The sequence below is a fragment of the Hippocampus comes genome, unplaced genomic scaffold (genome assembly GCF_001891065.2).
Source record: "Hippocampus comes isolate QL1 unplaced genomic scaffold, H_comes_QL1_v1.1 scaffold68, whole genome shotgun sequence".
Lineage (NCBI taxonomy): Eukaryota > Metazoa > Chordata > Actinopteri > Syngnathiformes > Syngnathidae > Hippocampus > Hippocampus comes.
The window spans coordinates 3,068,165-3,089,860 of record NW_017805625.1 but is presented as its reverse complement, the minus strand read 5'-3'; the positions used below and the strand labels follow the sequence as shown (position 1 = coordinate 3,089,860).

General features: G+C 43.8%; 1 protein-coding gene across 7 annotated transcripts in view; it reads left to right on the top strand.

The window, feature by feature from the left end:
* The window catches only part of ppfia4 (PTPRF interacting protein alpha 4), a 51,839-nt gene that overhangs the window by 9,511 nt on the left and 20,632 nt on the right, over nt 1-21,696 (top strand). Inside the window, exon 1 of one of the 7 annotated variants that reach the window (XM_019881352.1) lies at nt 16,153-16,394. The exons of the other annotated variants lie outside the window; for them this stretch is intronic. Within the exon in view, the coding sequence (XP_019736911.1) occupies nt 16,332-16,394 (63 nt within the window). The 5' untranslated portion in view covers nt 16,153-16,331. Of the gene's footprint in view, nt 1-16,152; nt 16,395-21,696 lie in introns of those variants that run through there. 7 annotated transcript variants of the gene reach the window in all.

Below are 21,696 nucleotides of genomic sequence, written 5' to 3'. Positions count from 1 at the left end.
GATTATCATTAACAATTTTGTCTTTCGTTGTTCTTACTAGAGGTAACTCCTCACATACTTCTGGGTCAACAGACATGTTTTCACATTTTATTTTTACAATCGCGTTTTACTGTAGGGGAAAAAAAAATAAAACATTGTCAACCACATAAAGTCATAAAAAAAAAAAAAAAGAGCCTGTTTTTTCAGAGTTGCAACATGTTCACTTTGTGCGTGTGAAGTTTGCTCTCATCCATGCCAATGTTGAGCTGACGCCACAGGATCAAGTGTTAAAATGCGTGCGGCAGCGAGAAATCATAGGCTTAAATCTAAATTGGCTCTGCGAAGAAATGCAGTTCCGACCATTGCGATAAGACTTTGTTTTGCTGTACATTATTATCCCGACTCTGTCATTTTAATTCCCATAGTAGTGCTGGCAGGCCGCTAACAGCTAGAAGCGACGTATGGCTAACTGGGAAACAAACAACAAAAAAACAAACACTTGTCGGTACCTGGGCAGGCTGCCAATACGCCTGACAAAAGTATTTTTTTCTTTATAAATAGTGCTAAATGGATGGCAGTATTTTCAAACACTCAGAGGAATAACATTTGGTGTATTTTCGGAAAACCAATTGAAACACTGACAGACAGAAGAGCCACGAGCTGCTCTGTGGGAGCCAAAGAGACGCAGGTTTGGGAGCCTCTGGCCACCCCCGTGAACTAACGTCACAGAAACATTCTCGGTTTCCGAACGTTACAATGTGTGATGGATACGTCAGGGTTTATGAGCGAGAGAGCATGCCCACAGCAAGTGTTGTTTACACATGATTGGTAGCGGCAGCGTGATAGGCCAATATTGGGGAGGGCGAGTGAAGTCACTTAAAAAAATAGGCCCCATTCTCATTGGTGAGCTGCCGATGCCCAATCTTTTCGCTGTGTTACATAAGCCCCAAACAGGGGAATTTGGCTTGATGCAGAGCAAAGTGGAGCGTAAAGTGAGCAGCTGAATGCCACCAAGAAACCCTGTTAGAGGAGGAGAGGGAGGCAGCAAAAGAGAGAGATAGGGACGGAACATGAGAAGTCAAGACAAAAGGACGTGAAAATGTTCTCAAGGGCCTTCTTGTGACGCTATCTGCATTTTGGGGGCTTTTTTCTCCTGGTGTTTTAACTTTGAACATTTGATACTTCCATCCATCCATTTTCCGACCCGGTTATCCTCACAAGGGTCACGGGGGGTGCTGGAGCCTATCTCAGCCGTCTTCGGGCAGTAGGCGGGGGACACCCTGAACCGGTTGACAGCCAATCGCTGGGCACACATCCATCCATACTCACACTCACACCTACAATTCAGAGTGTTCCGTTAACCTGCCATGGATGTTTTTGGAATGCGGGAGGAAACCGGAATACCCGGAGAAAACCCACTCAGGCACGGGCAGAACATGCAAACTCCACACAGCAAGGTCGGAGCCGGAATCGAACCCTGCACCTCTGCGCTGAGGCCAACGCGCTAACCACTGGCTCACCAGGCCGCCTACATTTGATACTTGTAGGGCACAATAAATATATGTATTTAAGACACTTGATCAGACCAATTCCGCTTGTTTGAAAAGATACAGGCCACTTGTGAGCATATTGTAGTATTCTTTATTTTGGGATGTGTGCCTTAAGGGGTGTGGCCTTGTGAGGTACGTCAGGAGCAATAGGGCTGGTTCGTCCATGTGTGAGTAGCTGGGCGTGGGTAGTGGCCGACAGCAGCTTCTTCAGAGTATTCTCGTTTTGTATTTCAGTGTTTGACTGTTCAATAAAGGGCTGAAAGTGCACCCGCAAATGTGGCTCTTGTCGCCCACTTGAGCGAGCATTAAACTACCCCCACCATTTCTTTTCATTTCATTTGAGCAGGGCATATCTGATGCTCAGCCACAACTTGGCTCGCAACTCCAAAAAAAAAAATAAAAACATTAAAAAAAAAATCTACCTAATGACTCTCATAAATTGCAAAACTAAATCTAAAGCCCACGAAATAGATCATGATTTGACTCCAGCGTATAGTATCTATGTACAGTTTCCTACTGTCCCGAGTAGTTTCACACATCCAGATGTAAATACCATGAAATACATGCTGAATTCTGAACGTTTTTTGTCTGATATTCATCGTTTGATCTGAAACCCAAATGTCTTCAGTTTACAACAAAAACAAAGGAATTGACTTTGACGTTCCAATACTTTTGGAGGGGATTGTACTGTACCTCCCGCAGCAGCAGCAGCAGCAGCAGCAGACTAACATCACACTCCTCTCTCGCCAGCATCTTGACAGCTTTACATAATGTGTCATTCTCTTCTTCTCGGCCGCTCGCAATATTCTCTCCGCTCGGTAGCTCTACAGTTTGATTCAAGACCTCCTTGGAGCGGTGTCTGACCAGGTTGCACAGCTTTTAGCCCCCTCTGGGAACTAATGGATTATAATTGTGCATCGCTATCACCGCCATGCTGCCCTCTCACACCATGACTTCGGCGCGCCATCTTTTACTAGCATCCATCCTTCGCTCCTTCCGTCCCTGCGCCAGTGCCATCTGGCTCTCGGCACCAGGCACATTTAGCTCAGCGGGGAGCCAATTTGTCCCCTCTGCATCATGGGAGATCAAGTGGGGACTGCGAGAGAAAGAGAAAGATATACAATTTAGATTTAGAAAGGATGAGCGGGATGACTGTAAGTTTGAAAGGAAACAGAATCAAAACGGTCTTAGTATGAGACGTGCCCTTTAGAGACGCATACACAACGCATGCACATACGTACATATGTGTGGACATCTTCAAGACTTTTTTTTTTTTTTTTTTGCAACCAGCAGAGACACAGAGTGTGACATCAGAGGCTAAAGTCCGCCGTTGAACCGTTAAAGGGATTTAAAGAAACTCATAATGCTAAATGCACTCCATGAAATACAGTTTGTCAGCCACGAAGCACTCTCCGCGAGCTCCCATTCGGCTACCGCACACGCACGCACGCACGCACGCACACACACGCACACAACACTTTCTGAGAGCGTGACTTGCAAGTAAAATAGAGGATTTAGGAGAAGGACACAGAGTTACAACACAGAGTTTGGCTCGTTAACGAAAGGCTGACATTGAACATGTTTCTTGTCTTGTGTGTGACTTCTCCCATGTTATATTCAATTATGACTTTTCCATGTTGCATCACTAGTGACAACTCCCCGCCCCCCCAAAATTATATTAATATATATTGAAAAATTAATCGGTCATACAGTACTTCTAAAATTGTCAGTCAGGTTGAGGTTTTTATGTTCACACATCAATAGTGTGTGAACCAGTTGGTCAGCCAATCCTCCATTAAGCGTCTCCAGTTGGTCCAGAATGCTGCTGCTCGCCTCTTGACTGGTACTCGTAAGAGGGAGCACATAACTCCTACTCTGGCATCCCTTTACTGGCTCCCTATACACTTTAGAGTTCTTTTTAAGATCCTATTATTTGTTTTCAAATCTTTAAATGGCCTCGCTCCACCTTACCTCTCTGAGCTCCTCCGCCCCTACACACCTGCCCGGCGCCTCAGGTCTGCGGACCAGACATTATTAGAAGTACCAAGAACTAAGTGGAGGCTCAGAGGGGATCGAGCCTTTTCCGTTGCTGGTCCCTCCCTCTCTTGGGAATGACCTCCCACTGAACATTCGGCAAGCCCCCTCGCTGCCCATCTTTAAAACTTGTCTCAAAACTCATTTGTACTCTTTGGCATTTGACTCGGCATGACTCAGACTTGATCTTAGTTTGACTGTTTTGTGCTTTTATTGTCGTATATATATGATATTTGAACAGCACTTTGTATACAGCGATGGTTGTTTTAAAGTGCTCTATAAATACAGTTGAGTTGAGACTCCACTGGAGAGCATGGAATGCAATTTCTACAAGTCCACAGCCATCATTGCTAAATTGCCCAGACGGTGTTGCACCTGGCTCAAAACATCCTTCACACACAGCCGCATGGGGATAAACATGCACGACGACTTCTGCTAGCACACTTAAGCGCCTCTCCTGATGCGAATGAGAGATTAGCCACTTGAAAGCGGAGTCATGGCCGGCCACACACCAAATTTATCCGTGTTCTGAGGGTCGTCTGTGATAAATACATGGTGACATGCTCTGACTTTGCCGCAAAAGCCACGCTCTGGTTTTATTTCAAGACCTGAATGCGATCTTGCAGAGTACACTTGAGTCGTATGAATTGACTCGAGTCAGAAGCAAAAGGGAGAGTTTGCACACTTTGGCTCTCCTTATATCCACGCTCGTGTCTTGGCTTTTCTCGCTCTCTGTTTTATCAGCGGCGTTCACTGTTAGCGTGCGCGCTGAGAGGCCTATTAGTTAGCTATCCGTCTGTCAGATAAAGCTTCATATCTCTTTGCTCGCTCGCGCAGCTTCGCTGCGACTCCATAAAGGTGGGCAGTGTGCGCTCGTGTGCGCAAAGATGTCCTTTAGCGATTGCACGTGTGCAACGAATCGACCCAAATCAGCTCATTAAACTAATCGCCGCGTCTCCGTGGCCCGAGAGCATGATTTTTAAATGAATTTGTGTGTGTGTGTTTTTGGAACAAGGTAAAATTAGTGACTGCGCTGTACCACCGTTGGCGTCAGCTTTTAATTCTTGTTCTCTCTCGCCTGAAATCACGTTTTGATTGTACGGAGTGCCGTTCACTCGATAAGATTGGGGGTCAGTAAGCATTGCAGCGCCCCATTAGATGACTGGGGGCTCTGAATTGAAATGCGTCGACGCGCGCTGAGTTGCCTTCCGCTCCCTCTACAGCTGCCACTGTCTTGTCCTGCCCTCAATAACTCCCTCCCACTGCCCTTTCATTCGCTTGGCCCTTACGCTCTCTTTTGGACCAAAACATACTCATTGCATGTCAAATGGCGTGATTTGATCACCTCAGAACTGGAAATTGAAAATCTACCTTGTACCAGTGTGAGGTGCGGATGTTATTTGTTTATTTTGTCCTGTCAGATTTCAGTCCGTGTGCTGCCATGTCAATCTGATCCGCCTAAGACCTTCGGACTCAGTCGTAAGGGCCGTCATAACGTCATTTACAGTGTATTTACAATGGGACTGGTTTTGATCAATCCGATTTCAAGTTCACCTCAGAAGATGAGTGAGCCTGGCCCACAACAAAACATCCAAATGTTTCCCTCCTCAAGTGTATTCAAAGATGAATTGTTTTACTTCATTTTATTATGAAGTAGTGGAGATCTACCTGTTACGGCAGTTACCGTAACAAAATGTACTGTATAAGTCGAGGTTTCATCATTGTGAATCAAGCTGTTTTTTTTGTTTTGTCGCGGGTCGTTACGGTTTCCTTCGGAAGGCCGTTTTGACACGTGAACCCAAACAATGAATGACGAGTTTTGACACCAGAGGTCGGTAAAACTATTTGTGCAGATATTATTACATTTATTTGAAAGGGGGATCGGGAAAAAAAAGAGTGAAGACAATTTACTGTTTTGGTATTTTAGCAAGAAACATGAAGTCGATGCACATAGTTTGATTTTGTGGGCCCCACAAAATGATGCGGTGGGCCAGATCGGGGCCCTTGGGCCTTGAATTTGATAGCTGTGCTGTAGCGTAATACCGTTAGTTTTTTTTTTTTTACCTTGTTTGTAAGGCTATTAACTGACTGTTACAAATTGTGACCGTTTTATGGTATTGACTAATCACGATGAACCATGACTCGGCTGCAGACGCCCTTTTGATTCTGTCTCAATTAATTTGTGGCCCGAACGATTTAACTAAGCAGACCTCAGTATTTGGCTACTCAAAAAAAAAAAATAAAATAAAATAAAAAAAACACTGGCATGGAAAGAGGACAGAACATTTAGTGATTTTCAAGCAAGCGCATTTGACCGAGAATTCACAGCGGCAACAAGAAGATGAGCTACCCAAATTGCAGCCACTGTGCCCCAACGTGTCAGAGAGGCTTGTACACTCGTCTCTGCATGTGAATCTCTTTCGATTTTTACTCCATCAATGCGTCCACTTGAAAATGAGGACCAAGCAAAAGACAACTGTGAATGAGAGATGGAGGAGGGGCCTGTAGTTATGTTACATAAAGGTCACTTGAAGCTGTGCGGCTTCCATCCCACGATGGCAGCGCCCAGCGCCCGCCCCTTCGATCCCAACCCCTTGCACACACACTTCCGCTGCCATCTTCCATTACTCCTCCTCATCCGTATCCAGTTTCCACTTGCACCCTTTTGTCATTGTGGCTTGTTTGGTTTTGCCTCCTCAAGGGTGATCGACAGTTTCTGCGCTTCTCAGCTCTGCGTGGACCGACATTTCTGCATCTTGTGTCACTCGCCGAATAACCACTCTTCTCGTTCTGCTCTCGTCTGTTGCGTGAGAAGAGTAATGGGGGGGGGGGGGCTCTTGATTGACAACCTCCTTAAAGAGCTGCTTAAGTCCGTCCAGTTAGGCTGATATAGAGCATTTAAAGCGACAAACTCTGGGGAGAACCCGATGGATCTGCATGCCTCAGTCAATTTTCTTTTATCAAATCTGCGCTTTTTGTCCAGACATGAAACATTAGCATGTGATCAAGAAGGAGAAGAGCTGCCCTTGCTTCCAGAGTCAAATAATGGTCATTTGTTTTGTGTACGTGTGTGTGTTTGTGCCAAGTCAGCACACATAGTACAGGTCTATTCCATCATCTGTCATTGTTGGCAGGTTATTTTTAATCCCCTCATTTGTCATGATCAACTCTTCTTTCCTCTCCATCTCAAATTACACTGACTTATGTTGTTGTGTTACACACAAGCAGGCAAAATCCAGTCGGAGCATGTTTAATGCTGACCCAGTGGGATACAAGTCCCTTCAGAATCCCCCCCCCACCCCCAGCCTCACCCCCCCAAGGGCACCGCGGGGTGGGCTCCCGCAATCACACACATTTAGCACACACAATACACGTCAAATCATCCAACCTCGCGCCTCTTGCGACATCAAACTGTCAAGTCAATCAGGCTCCATCAGTCGATATGCGTCTGCGTGTGCCGACTCAGACCTTTCCATTCCCACCTCAACCTCTCGAGGCTCTGCACATTTCGTCTCCATAGAAACGGGAGGATGGGGGTGAATGTTGACTTCCTGACACCTTCTGTCTCACGGGATGCCAACTGTCAGCAACACCGCGTGCGTGCGTGTGCAGTTCATTTAAGCACAAAGTCACGTGATGAGGTAACGACCCAAAACAAATGTCTGTTTTCAAGATGTTTGGCTTTCTAAGCATTTGTTTTGTTTTTATCCACTGTGTGTGTGTGTGTGTGTGTGTGTGTGTGTGTGTGTGTGTGTGTGTGTGTGTGTGTGTGTGTGTGTGTGTGTGTCTGCGTGTGTGCGCGTGTGCCGCTTCAACCTCGGTGGTTGGTTCTGATCGGCTGCCAAAGCGGAGCCGCTCAGTGTGTTAGTGGGTCTGGCTGAAGATCAGTGTGAAGGAATTCCCTGTTCAATGCGGTAGGAGGGATGAAAGCCGTGCTTAACCAAAGGGAAGAATGAAAAGCTTCTGTACCGGTTTGTTTCATTTGTCTCACTAGGTGAGCGAGGCAGGAAAATTAACTCTGACTTAAATGGCGGTAATCTGCTTTTGCTTCAAGGGCTCGAGATGGCTAACAAGGAGGTCGTTGTCTCGCACATGAGCCAGTTGCAGTTGTATTTACAATTGTGTCAGACTGACACTTTGGCATTGAAAAGTAAAATTCTGCCTACGGTATATGTGTAAACGGGCATGAGCCAGTAAATCATGAAAAGAACTACTGTATATAGAACAAAAAAAAAAAACATTGGTTTTAGCTATATAGCAGCACCAAAACGGTAAAATCTTGCAATTTGTCAAAAATGTCAGTAACGTTTCAGTTTACGGTGATATAACGCGTCATCATTGATGATGTCATGAGAGACAGCTGAATATGACGTGATTATGCCACGCCTACTTCAAAAGAAGTTTGTTCCGCTATCTCTGTGTTGTTTGTAGTTCTTCTGCTTTATCTGGCTTTTTGGAAACAACAATCCCCAGATAAAGAGAGGTACAAATGTGACAAGGGAAGAAAAACAGCAACGAGGAGTAAAGGGGACTCACATTCCGCTGAAGGTTCACTGTCATCAGATGCATCGTCAAAGCCTTTTTTTTTTGCTATGAATAGTGATCAGATCAAAGGTCGACCAGGGTTATTTAAACTGTCGGCTCTACTCTGAGATATATTATATTGTATCGATAAAGAAGTAAAACAGAAAAGGTTATGTTGTTCAACAGATAAATTGTTGAAAGGAAACAAATTAAAAAAAAAAGACTAAGTGCCCTAAATCACCTCGCTTCCAACATGACTGCCAAGGAGGCGGGATGGGAAGGGTGCTGTGTACGGTAAATGAAGTTTTAACACACTTGATAAATAGGAGAAAAAAGTACGAGAGATTAATTGAAGACAATGAAGGATGAAAAGGGAAGTTTGAGTCTCTGCCTCACTAGATACCACACCTACAGTTGCCATGGTTATTGCACCTTGGCAGCGGGCAGGATTGTGTGTGTGTGTGTGGCTGTGTGTGTGTGTGTGTGCGCGTGGGGGGGGGGGGGGGGGGGGGGGGGGGGGGGTCCTAGTGAGTGGTGTTCCTGGATGACATCATACAGTAGCTTGCTGAGAGGTTCGTCTGCAGGCATCTACAATATTTATAGACACCCCCCACCCCCAGTACAGATGAGCTCACTCCGTCACTGTGTGACTGGCCAGGCTTGGCACACCCACGACAAGCAAAGTGGCACACGCAAGTTATCACGCAAGCCAGGCCACACCCAAACATGCCAGCCAAGCTTTGCATGATTTCAGGTGCATCATGCCTATGTTAATGCATCCCGGCAAACAGTTTGGTGCAGTTGGCATGAGAAGACAACACAAACACACACGCACGCACGCACGCACACACACAAAGTGTTTTTAAAGCATTTATATACCCAGGGAAAATGAGCTGCCACTGCATGAGTCAGAAGGAGAAAGACTGGTTGTTAGTGAGGGATTAAACCAGCGGGAAAATAAGGGACCGCGACAGTAACCACACACACACACACACATTTATGCAAACACATGCGCACTGAAATGACCTCGTTCCCCCTAAACATGTGCATACTACTCGCACAGGCTTTAAATCCTCATTTCTCAAAATAAACAAAATCATCTCCAGGGAGAGAGAGAGAGAGTGTGTGTGCGTGTGCGCGCATGTGTGTGGCATCCATCACCAGATCACAAGGACCCAGATGATTTATTTATGAAATGTGATTTTTCTTCTGCTGCTCTCTTGCCCTATAACTCACATGCACGCACGCCCACACACAAACACACACACACAGCTCTAAAAAAATGATTCGCCTGTAATCTGGTTCATAGTATGACGGCCATTCTGTACGTCTGTGTGTGTGTGGTTGTGCCGCAAAACCTAATGCATCCGCTCTAGACAAATAGTAGGCCCCACTATAATAGACACCATGACCCAAAAAATTGCTGGATGCATCATGCATCTGAGCGCACCTTTTTTTTTTATCTTCAAGAAAAACAGGTGGTGTCATTGTCACAAGGTGGCAAATTGATTTTCCGGTGACTGATACCAGCATGTGGAAACCTCTCTAGCCCAACACACGCTGCCTGAGAGGTGGCACCTGTAAAGCTGAAGCTTATGGAAGAATGACATTCGGGAACAAAAATGCTTGAACCATTTTCAATGCTGACTTGAGAGAATTAGTGATTAGAGGGAAAATGCAAGACAAATCTGATGTCCACTGACAACAAAAGAGCATCCTTTGCTGGAGGGATCGAGAAATAAGTTCGTGACGAGTTGGACAAAAAGCTTTTAGAGTGGATATATTACATAAAGGACAAACGCAACCAAGTCGTGTCCAGAATTTTTTTTTTTAACTCAAGCAATAAAATCCATATTTATAATACATACATTATTATATATATCATTATTATAATGCATACATTTTATATTTTAGTATACCGTACAAAGTATGTAATTTTAGACAAGCAATATTTTATATTATCAAAAAATGTATTCTAATTTTATTTCAATTCTATGAAACAAGGTCTCCCTTCTAATAAGTGCCCTCAAATAGACACCTGGTCCTCTTTGCAGTTGACCACGAGTGAAGCAATGGCACATATGCATTCTATTTATCTAAACGTATACAACTATGTATTCATATGAAATGTGGAGTTGTGCGTCTTCACTGCGTGAGGAGCGTGTGCAGTGTTGCCCAAGTTCCAGTTTAATATGCATCCCTGCTTTTGGCTTTAATATTTGAGTCAGACGTCCCACTGTGTGTGTGTGTGTGTGTGTGTGTGTGTGTGTGTGTGTGTGTGTGTGTGTGTGTGTGTGTGTGTGTGTGTGTGTGTGCGCGCGCGCGCGATACAAAGAATAGCAGAGTATTTTAGGAACCTGTGTGTGATAGGAAGGTGTGCGCGCGCGCACACACACACACACACACACACACACACACACACACACACACACACACACACACACACACACACACACTCTTGCAGACGCTCCCTAAAGGCTGTGATGCTGAATGTGCACATTTATGAGGTTCCATTGGCACGCCATATATTTTTAGAGGAGGTCGAGCAAAATGAAGTAAGATTGGGGAATGCTTGATGGATGGGTGCAGGCAAAGTAATTAAACCGCTCATGAGGGCCTCCCACACCCGGGCGGAAAAGCAGCACATTTAAAGTCAGCATGTGTTATGTTAAGCCAAGCTGAGAATTACACTCTGGATCGAAGTTGTGTTCAGCATATATACGGACAAAGGTGTTGTGACTGGTGTGAAGCGAATCCTTGAGTGATTCGAGTACCTTGGTTAAACCTTGGCTAACCAGTTATTAAATGTTCGCCGTGGGGACAATGAGTCAGGCCCAATTGTTCATGGCAACTTCTAAACTCTTAACAAAAAATATATGATAACATATTGTCAGAGATTTTCTAACACATATGTTTTGCTACATTTATATCATTTCAATTTTTTGAAGTTGTTCCCGGCAGTGCGTTGTGGCATGACGGCTGAGTTGACTCATCTTCCCAACTGTCATCGGAGCGCATTTTAGATTGTCGTCCCAAACCGTTGCCACCAACATCAATCGTCATCCTGAAATCATGTACAATCACTAAGGATGCTGAAAAATTTCTAATCAATTATGCTGAGAGTGTATCTTGTGGCACCCATTAGCAGCTATTGGCTACCAGCTAGCCGCTAAATGAGTGCCCCTATAGGCTAGCAAGAGCTGTTGGATTAATTTTCAAAGGCAGTTTAATCGCCAAAAATGAACCTGCACACTTTGATGTTGATAGCCTGACGCAGTTATCAGCCCTACAATTGTAGTTTGTTTTAGTACGCTTGTAGTGGACACCCCTTTGTTTCATAGCCCAAAATCTCTCACTAATGCTGGAGCCCAAGTTCATCACAGGGCGTGGTTTTAGCCACGTCCCAAAAAAATCTGAAAATTGCAACGCTATCGCCCCACAGTTGAGGACAACATAGTCTGCAGCCTGCAGGTTTTCAGTAATTATGTTTAAACATCCATCCATTTTCTGAACCGCTTCTCCTCACTCGGGTGTATAATATGTTTAGAAACAAACCTTTGAATTAATTTGACAGGGTATTTAAAGGAGATGTGTCTCTGCCGTTTTGAGCATATTCTGTCTACCATACCTTTGTCACCACAGTTTAGCCACTGAAGCTTTAGTATGGCCGGACACACACACACACACACACACACACACACACACACACACACACACACACACACACACACACACACACACAGCTGTGTTGAGTTTCATCTTGCCAATGCAGTTTTGCAGTGTGAAGGTCAAGGGCAGCATGCCTGACCTACCCCCCCCCCCGTTGCAGTGTGTGAGAGAAGCTCATTAGAAAGAGTGTAGGAGACAAATTTGGCACAGTTTTCCTTATTTACCCTTTGATTCAATACAATGGCCATTAATATTAAGACGGCTGTCTGCTGTTTTCCTCTGTTGACATGATGCACTTTCATCTGCAAAGCACACAGAGTTGAACGAGTGAGTCTCATGTGTACACGTGTGTGTGTGTGTGTGTGTGTGTGTGTGTGTGTGTGTGTGTGTGTGTGTGTGTGTGTGTGTGTGTGTGTGTGTGTTTTGTGGACTCTTCTGTGGCTGCCTGAGACTGTTCCAAGCGTGTGGTGCTACTTGCATATTCAAGTAATCGGCCAGACTTCTTTGTATGCAACTGGGTGTCTATCAGGAACCGGTTGTTTGTAAATTAACAGAGCCTAAATTATGTAGTTTTATCGAGATGCACAACAATGAAAGAGGGTTATAAATAGATCCATTTCTGGGACACACTACTTTGTGAACATCTTGGCACACACATTGCTTGTGAGTGCATCTGTTGCAATGGCAGTGCGGTCCCAACGCCACGCTGGGATCGAACAGGACACGGCGAAGGAGAGACAGAGCGAGCAAAGCAACGAGGGCGACAGGGGAAGGAAACAAAGCTGACATCGCTGCTTTAAACTGTCAGGTTGGAACTGGAAGCAAATCATCCTGCATTGCAGAAGGACGAAAGCGGATACGAGTGTGAGGGACTATTACCTTGAGGTTGTCTTTTTAATGTAGTATATTAACAGCCCTTTGATGGTGATAATGGTATTGTACAGGACATGCTTTATCAGATGTCATTATCCAGATGAGTGATAAAAACGCAGATATGATAATCCAGGTCAGTCACCTGGTTTTGAGCACACACAAGAGGACGAGATCCAAGGGTTTCACTTTAAGGATTTGGCCTTTCAAATTATTTGCACACCTTTGAGAGAGATTTACCACAATGATTTTGTTGTTTTTTATGAAATTGCCAGTTTTATTCGCATCATGTATACATTTGGAGTATTCACGTTACTATTTGGCAACATGCAAAACAATTGTTTGCTAGCTACCAAACTGCTGCTTGTTGTGAAGTGAGGTGAGATTGCTAACATCACACAGAGCTTGTATCTCAGGTTTTTGCTTGTCAAAGCAAAAAAAAAAAAAAAAAAAAAAAAAATCAACCAAGTGACGGCCCATATTCCGAAAACCGTGTAACTCCGGTCATTTGTATCTCAAGTCACCACTGTACTTCAATTTTGGATGAAGTTATGTCATAAAGGGTAATGGAAACTTTGATATGCCAACTTCTCCACTTAGCAAAATGAATGCTGTGGATACGCAATTTGGAGCTCAACCAGATTTCTCGTGACGAAAATCTGCCTCTGATTGCAATCTACCTTGAGAGAAATCACCCCAGTAAGCATGAAAGAAAGGGTCAATACTGGGAGGGTTTTTGCTTTTTCTTTGGCTATTTATTGCAATTTTTATGACAATCAACAGTTTCATGAGGGAAGAAAGAAAAAAGTCGAAAGACGTTTGCGCGACTCCTACCACAGAACTAATCTTATGTACAGTAAAACGGCAATTAATGCTAAAGCTTTTATAATGTTCACAGTTTGATACTTGTATTTCATTTGTATTCCTCCACTTTTTCTTCAACATCTAAATAGTTCAGGAGGTGTCGGAATGTGAGATACAATTGAACAGCTATTGGAACATTGCGGCCATCTACGACTATATATTTATAGTTTACTCATTTGTCGGTTGGTTAACTACTTGGCATATAGCCTATTTAATTTCGTGATAAAACAGGCCAATTTGCGTGCCCGGTCTCTTATCCCGGAATCTATGATGTAATTATTTTCTGAGTGGCAATGCATTATACCGTCTGGGTGATCATGCTGGGGGAAGGGTTGCCCTCTGCCTCATATGTTCTGACACAAAATGGCTGCTTTCCATCAAGTGAAGGTTCAAATGAGATTACAACTGCTTGAAAAGGGGTTTGCTATAGTAGATCAAGTGCGAAAGGAAAAATTTGTTGAGTTTAGATAAGAAAGCTATGTAACAATTAGAAAATGGTGCGAATGGGTGACAATAAAACAAAAGAGGAACAGAGTGTTTCCATTTTGGTGATTCTCCAATGAAAAGCCGTCTCATATGTGTCAACTGCCTTTTTTTTTGTCACAAGCTAGGGTGTATGACCGCGTGTATTTTGGAGTGAATCTTCAGCCCTTCTTGTTCTGCCAAACCATCATCTCGTACCCAGGAATGGTACTGAATTGCTGTTCTGAAGTGTGGCTTGTGAACCCCATGCGGCCAGTAGGGGGCACTGTCTCCCCACAAACTTGGTCAGGAGTGGTCTCTGGTCCATTTGGTTGCTGAGTGGAACCACACAGAGGCTCCAGGGTGCACGCGGATGCTGTCAGTTAATGGTGGAAGCTACCACAATCGCGAAAGGACGTTATGATGTGCGGCGACTTGCTTGTCTCACTAATTCAACCTCTCTTGCACGAGCGAGCGCACGCTTTTCCTCTGTCGGTGAGCGCTTGTTTCCGTGACAACCAGGTGCAAGCACGTCGACTTGTTGTCATGAACTATTTTTGCTCACAGCACAGCGGCATATGAGAAGTTATGTAGTGATGAGCATTTAATTAAAATCCGACAGATTAAACGTGGAGGTGGAAACACGTGGAGCAAAAGGGGTGCCAGTGAATGCATACAGTTTTGTCATGAACACAAGATAAATCTCAAGGCATTAAATGAAACGTATCAGATATCAAAAATGTCAACCTCCTGGTCATTCCAGATGGCACGTCGCGGGATTACCGGTGCCGCTCATTTAATTCTCCGTCTCATTGCGGGCTACATTTTGTTGCACTTGAGGTATGAGTATTGAGTCTACCCCACACAGCAGCACCCACTCGCCAATGTCCTCTCCTAACTAGGCTCAAAGTGACACGCAGACATTGGCCGATTGTTCTTGAGACTAGAAAAACTCCGCAAGCGCTTTTGGACTGCAGTCATGCACTTTGAAACCCCGCTGAGAGCGGAGGAACGTTTATAAATAGAAAGAATCGGGAGGCACAGCAGTGTCATAGTGGATGAAAATAGAGCTCTTCAATTTGGGTTAAGTGAGCAGTGATTAGGCTTTTTATCAAGAGGAACGAGTGGCAATATATTATACGACTCAAAAAAGATCTGTTGGCAGATTAGAGGTCATCTTGAAATCGGGTAAAAATTATGGAATTATCATCACAACCAGGCTTGGACACAGGACACAGTTGCAGGGTTCGAAGTAAAAACGATATCGTGATTTGAGGATTAGCAACTCACCTCTCAAAACGGCAAGGCTGTGGAAACAAGGCGAGGACTGGTTAGATGGGTGGCCATTTAAACACAAGGTAAGGGGCAACAGGTAGAAACAATCAGGGCGAGGCTGACAATCAGACCAGCACAGGAGGAAAGGCAAGTGACCTGAAACGAAAGGAGAGTCATTCTTTTAAAATAAAACAAGACGTGACCAGACAAACGTAAACAACGCTCACTGCGGTGTGACAATTCTTTATTTGTATGTTTAGTAATTTTCTCAGAGATGCTGCTGAGCCTGGGAACTCTCTGCACTTTTTTGTTTTTGATCAAATTTAAAACAAAGCGAAACAAAACATTCACTTTTCACTTAACGCTGACATTTTGGACCACTTTATTGACTGTCGAAAATGTTATTAGTGATTTATTCTGTGACGTTTTCATCGAACTTTTTTAAGACACGCAGCTACTGAGCTGCCTGCAACTTTTGTTAATATTAAAATAAAGACGTCGATAGCTAGAGGAGAAGATAAAAAGAAAAAACGTGTTTCATAAAAAAGTCATAAGTAGATATTTTCCTTTGGCGGATCAGTGTCTAGAATTTTTTTTTTTTTTTTTTACTTTTGCAGTATATACTTGGCTGAATTTTATATATATCTATTTGACTTTGGTGGTTCAACTGTATCAGTATTTGTGTGTCCATATGAGACAGAGAACAGGTGGCTGGTCCTCCCCTCCCCGGCACCCTTCCTGTCATTTCCTCCATCAGCTGATCACTACCAGCCGCTCACCCGCTTCCTCCTCCTCCTCCCTGCATCCTCTAAATGTTGTCTTTCGCTCTGATCAAAAACCCAAATGTACCTCAATCCCCTTGACTCTGCCTGCCCTTGTTTCTCTCTCTCTGTCTCTCTCTCTCTCTCTCTCCTCCCTCTCGCTTTCACTCACGTTCCCCTCTCTCAGGCCAGCTAACAAGAGTGTTGTTGCCGTGTCGGAGGGCAGAGGGAATAGCGTTAAGGAACAGCTTGTGAATCCAACTCTTCGCCATCCCCCTCCCGCTCTTTCTCTTTCTTTTCATGGGGGTTCTGTTTGAGGGACCTGCTATGTTTAGCCTCCACCATGAACCCCACGGTGAAGATCCACCTGCAGAATGGGACCCACTTTAATACCTACATGTACCAGGTAGGGAATGGCATGCGGAGTGCGGATACTACTGTAGCAGTGAAGGATAGTCTCCAGCGGAAATGAGCCATATGTCCTTGGCTGTATTGATTTCACTGCCGATGGCTCCTTTTTTTAGGACTGACACGGCCTCCTTTCGTCCCCCCCAACCACCACCACCTTTTCTCACGTTTCACTGCATGCTTTAGTCAGACTGCCATGAAATGATTGATGTTTCAAAGCGATATGCAGAAAAAAGGTGCTCCACTCAGGCTTCTCTCTAGTTGATGTGGGCGCTTGTATCCTGTCATATTCCGCTTCGACAAAGCGCCAAACTCAATATGTCGCGTAATGAGTGGGATTCTCTCGCCGGTTGTGGCATGTGCTCAGCTGCACACGAACTGATGCACAACAAAAAGTCTTTGTGTTTCTCCTTTGGGCCGAGGAGAGGAAGACTTCAACTCTCATCCTCTCTTCCCCTGTCCTCTTTTAGGTTTTGTCCTTCAGGTTTTGTTTAATGAAGGAAGACTGACTGGGATACATGAATGGATGCTATTCCGGTCTCAGGCCTTCAATGGCCGCTGAGAAGTGACTTAGACAACTAAAAAAAAGTGTGTGCATGTTGTGCTTAAGGAAAAACAATGTTGTTATAAAGGTAAGAAAGCTTCCAATATGATTTTCTATGTTTTAATTAGAGATCAAATTCACACCAAGTATTATCCGTACGTTTGTTTCAGATACTGTCAGAAGTCCTTCAAGTCAATGTCAATTGACTTTCTAAATAACCTACATAATGCATCGGAACATTGACTTAGTTTTTATACGCCTCAATCGACTCATGTCCTGACCTTCTTCTTGATCTGGTAATTGTGATTTTAATTTTTTTTTTCAAGACAAAATTAACACGTGATGTGTTCTCGAAAGCGAAAATGTGTTTTAAAACTCCTTCTGTCAGCTAATGCAGATAACTCATTGAAGACAACATTACAAAACACGCTGTCCTGCGCTGGCACGGAAATCAAGATGTGCCACTTTTTACACTCAACCTGAAAACTACAAGGGCCTTAAATGTTGTCCCTGCAGGACTCCACTTACTAAGCCTCATTCATCAACAAATTCGTACTCTCATAATCCTATTCATTTGCTCTTTTTTTTAAGAAGATTACGAAAGTTTTCTTATCGGGGAACACTCAGCATCTTATTTACGCAATTAAAAGGGTTAACGATGTCAAGTACAGTACTTATTTATTAACTGACAACCATCCACAGTCAAAGTCATCCCTATGGGCAAAAAAGCCTCCAAACTGGAGTACTCAGAGAGTAAAATAAACTTTTTTCCTGTGAAAAATTGCAACGCTGCATCCAGTTGCTCCTCCCTGCAGAGAATGTGTCTCCGTGGCCTTGTGCGTGTTTGCATGTGTGAACATCTGCAGTCGTTTGACAAAACTTGCTGTTGGTATCCTGCTCAAACACTTTCCCAATGCCCTGTTGCCAGGGCAACAGAAGTGTGCAAGACGGCGTCAACTCAGCAGATAACTCACGAGCTATTCACACCCACAAAAGGTGTTAGAGGGCAATTTGTTTGCTGTCTCTGACTTATTTTTCTTATGGATGTAGCATATGTGAATCATCTCTTGGCCTTTATTTTTCTCAGCCTTCATTCATTTTTATTATCCCATTTTATATAGCCTGTTAAATCATGGATTATTATTTTTTTCATCTGGGTGTCTGTTGTGTATAAATGCCAATATGCAATGATGGGATGAAGTCAGATCGGCAATATTCCGCCTTCTGTGGAAATATTAAAGCCCTAAAAGTGGTACAGCGACGCTTGTGTAATAGGGAATGCCGTCATGTCAAAAAAAAAAAAAAAACACGCTCAGATTACAAACGGATGATGAGATCTCGCGCGATGTTCAGATGCCATAGTGTAACGTCATCTATGATGGCAATCCATCTTTTTGAGTAAGTGTTGCAAAAAAAAAAAAAACCCAAAAACAAAAAGAGAGAGAGAGAGAGCGAGAGAGAGAGAGAGCAATAAGAACACATTTAAAATGATTCTTTTGGTGATTGCTAGCCCGAGCTCTTACGAGATTTGCTATGTGGTATGTCACGTCAGCCATGATGAAAGTTTCAAATTCTGCAAATCAAATCAAGAAGAAACTTAAAGGGGAAGTCAAGTTAACAAATGTCCTTTACAATAACATGTGCTATCCGCCCCCACTAGTTGAAACACGACATTCTGATTCTGATTCACAGTGCCGAAGGGCTCAGGAAATGACCATTGACCCACGGCTCACCTATTTTCTGGATTTTGTCATGTGAACTTCGCAAGCTGAGTCCTTAGATGCTGTAACGTCATTTTCAGTCGACAGCAAGTGGTAAAATGGCCACCCCCTGAGGTGGAAAAAAATGGGCAGATTCTGCTGCTTAATTCATATTTCTCTAATGCAATATTAATCTGAATGCCATGTTTAGACTCATGAGGATGCATAGAACATATTTAGTTTTTTTACCTGACTTCCCCTTTAAATGCAAAAAAAAAAAAAAATGTTAAAAGTTGACATCACCTGAATTATAGGCGAAGTTTGCAATTTTGAAAGAAAAAAAAATATTGTCAAATTCATTAAAACTGTGATGACCTGGAAGTAAATGATGAATCCAATCTGTAATAAATTCAGCCATCTCTGGCACCACCGTGGCTGAGAAAGAACAACCAATCAGAATTGAAAATGACTGAAAAGGTGTGAATCAATGTCATGCACTTGCAGACACACTCATGGCGGGCCGACTCTCTCTGTCTGTGCCCTGATCAAATTCACCAAAATCACATTAGATCAGCCATCTACGTACTGCAACTTCTGTTTCTGATTAGTTGCTTTTCCTCCGTCGGGGTGGTTTCTTGCCGATGAGAAGCACAAGAGGGTGCCAGAAATGGGTGATTTTTTTTTTTTCATAGATCATTTACCAGGTACTGTTGTCACATCATGATGACCGAAAAATATAACAAAAAAAATAAATGTCTTTTTCTTTTTTTTTCTTGTGGAATGAAGCGCAATTTAATGCAAACTATATCGTGGACTTTTCAGGAACTACTGAATGGATGATTGAGGCGAGTTGAGGTGATGCAGGTTAAACTCCCCACATTGAAAACCTCTCAGCAAATGAGAAACACACAAATGCACTGTTTACCAAACATAACACACACACACACACCCACACACACACACACACACACACACACACACACACACACACACACACACACACACACACACAAAAGGATGAGCACTTTCATGAAAAAAAATCTTTTTGGGATTGCATGTGTCTGATTGAAAGCTTTTTTTTTTATCCAGCTGCACTCGAATCTCTCTCTTTCTCTCTCTCTCTCTCCCCCCCCCCTCTCTCTCTCTCCCTTTGTACACATACACACACTCTGACACACACATTTTTTTTCGTCATCCTTTAATCCCAAACTGCTTAAGGAAGCGAAAGAGAGCAATCCTTTGACAATGTCTGGGCTCAGCAGTGTTCGCTCCCTGCTTGCTATCTCACAATGTGGTTGGAGGCGGAGGCCCGGAACGGTCTCTCTGCTCGGTGTGATATAACCTCTGACAGATGTCGACGGGGCCTTGTCAGCCAGCTACGCTTGTTGTGAAGTAGAAAAACTACCCTTGGATTCTTCCGAGCTCACATGGTTTGGAGGGGTTACGATTGTATCGCGCGCACAACGAAGTGCGTTTGTATGTCTTTGTAGCGGAGAGAAAACTATGAAATTAAATGGAGATTTTTATTCGTCCGGACAGTGATTGCATCATTTTATGTTCTATTGGGGGATAGGCTTCATATTCAATTCTGTAAGACTCTCCCAACAAAATGAATTTTTCACATACCTTCCTGTGTTTATTTGTGTTTTGGGAGAGTACATGTGGAGAAGCGGAGCGCTCCCAAAAGGCAGCGGGATGAGCGGATAAACTTGCGAGTCAGTGTCCCGTTGAGCCTTTTTTGCAGTGATTGAAAGAGACAGTGAGAGCCAACATCTGTTGGTGGATTTGTGGCCTGAGCTGCTGTCTGCTTGTGCACCCCGTGCGGTATAAGGCAAAGTCAGTCAAACATGCTGACCTGTTTTCTCTTCTCACCTTGAATCCCATCGGTCGCGTGATTCGTGTGTCTGTTTCGGAACTGAATTACGCCATGTAGTTTCAGAAATCTAAGAAGAGGGTTCAGTGTGACCTTTCGAGCGATAGATGGCTGGATGGATTAGATGGGTCTATAAATGTTAAATAGGCTTTTGACAGATTCATGATCACAAGTTAACCAGCAGGCAGAGCGCGGGATACATTCTACTCCTGACACGTTAACATCGCATTAACATGACATTTAAAGACGCGTTTAATGCCGCACAAGTTTATGATGCAGGTGGCGTTTCATAGTGGAACCCATGGCTCGCCAGTTGACATTGGAACAAGCATTGCAAAACTCCTACGGCAGGCATTCGTATAAAGCCAGGGAAAGTCGACGCGATTCAATGGATGCTTGGAAGAGCGATAAACAGTTTCGTTACTTCTGACTTGTGGCTGTTCAAAGGCTGCCGGCAGAGAAATGATGATGCTTAACAATGGGTTGAGGAGTGCGATGATCATGAAACTTCTCAAAGTTGGCAGTGCTGTTTTTCAATGTCAATATGCGAGCTATAGACAAGGGAATCATATGCTTATAGAAACCGCAAAGCCGAAATTATCAAATTCTGATGGCTTCGTGTCTGTCCGATTGATCCCGCTAACGAACTAGAAACTGTGTCGGGAAATTGGGGTCGCCTCAAATAGGAATAAAAGAACAGCTGGTCCGAGAAGGTACTGTAGGTTTAATCACTTTTACTGCAGCCAATATTCCACAAAGTGGTACTGTTCAATTTGGTAGACCAAACTCCCCAGTGAATGAAGAGAGAAAGAGAGGGAGGAAGTCACAGCATGTTAAAGTGCAGAAATTTTAACAGAGAAAAGAGATCAATCAGGTCTGCCGCAAACTGCACCGCATCATTGATCTCGCGCTAAAAATAACGGAACACACAAACAGAAACAGAGGCAGTAACACGATCAGAATTTTTGGTGACAAGCAGCGATCAGCGATTAGTGTGTTTAAATCCATGATCGGTGATCAAATCACAAGATGGAGCAATTTGAGTGTTTAAAATTACGATAAGAGTTTCATATTGACAGGGAGCGCCAAAATATTTTAGGAAGGGCCAAAATTCATTTGTGGCGGCCCGCCACCGGCGCAGGTACATGTGGGGAGCATTGAGGCAGTTATGTTTTGTTTTACA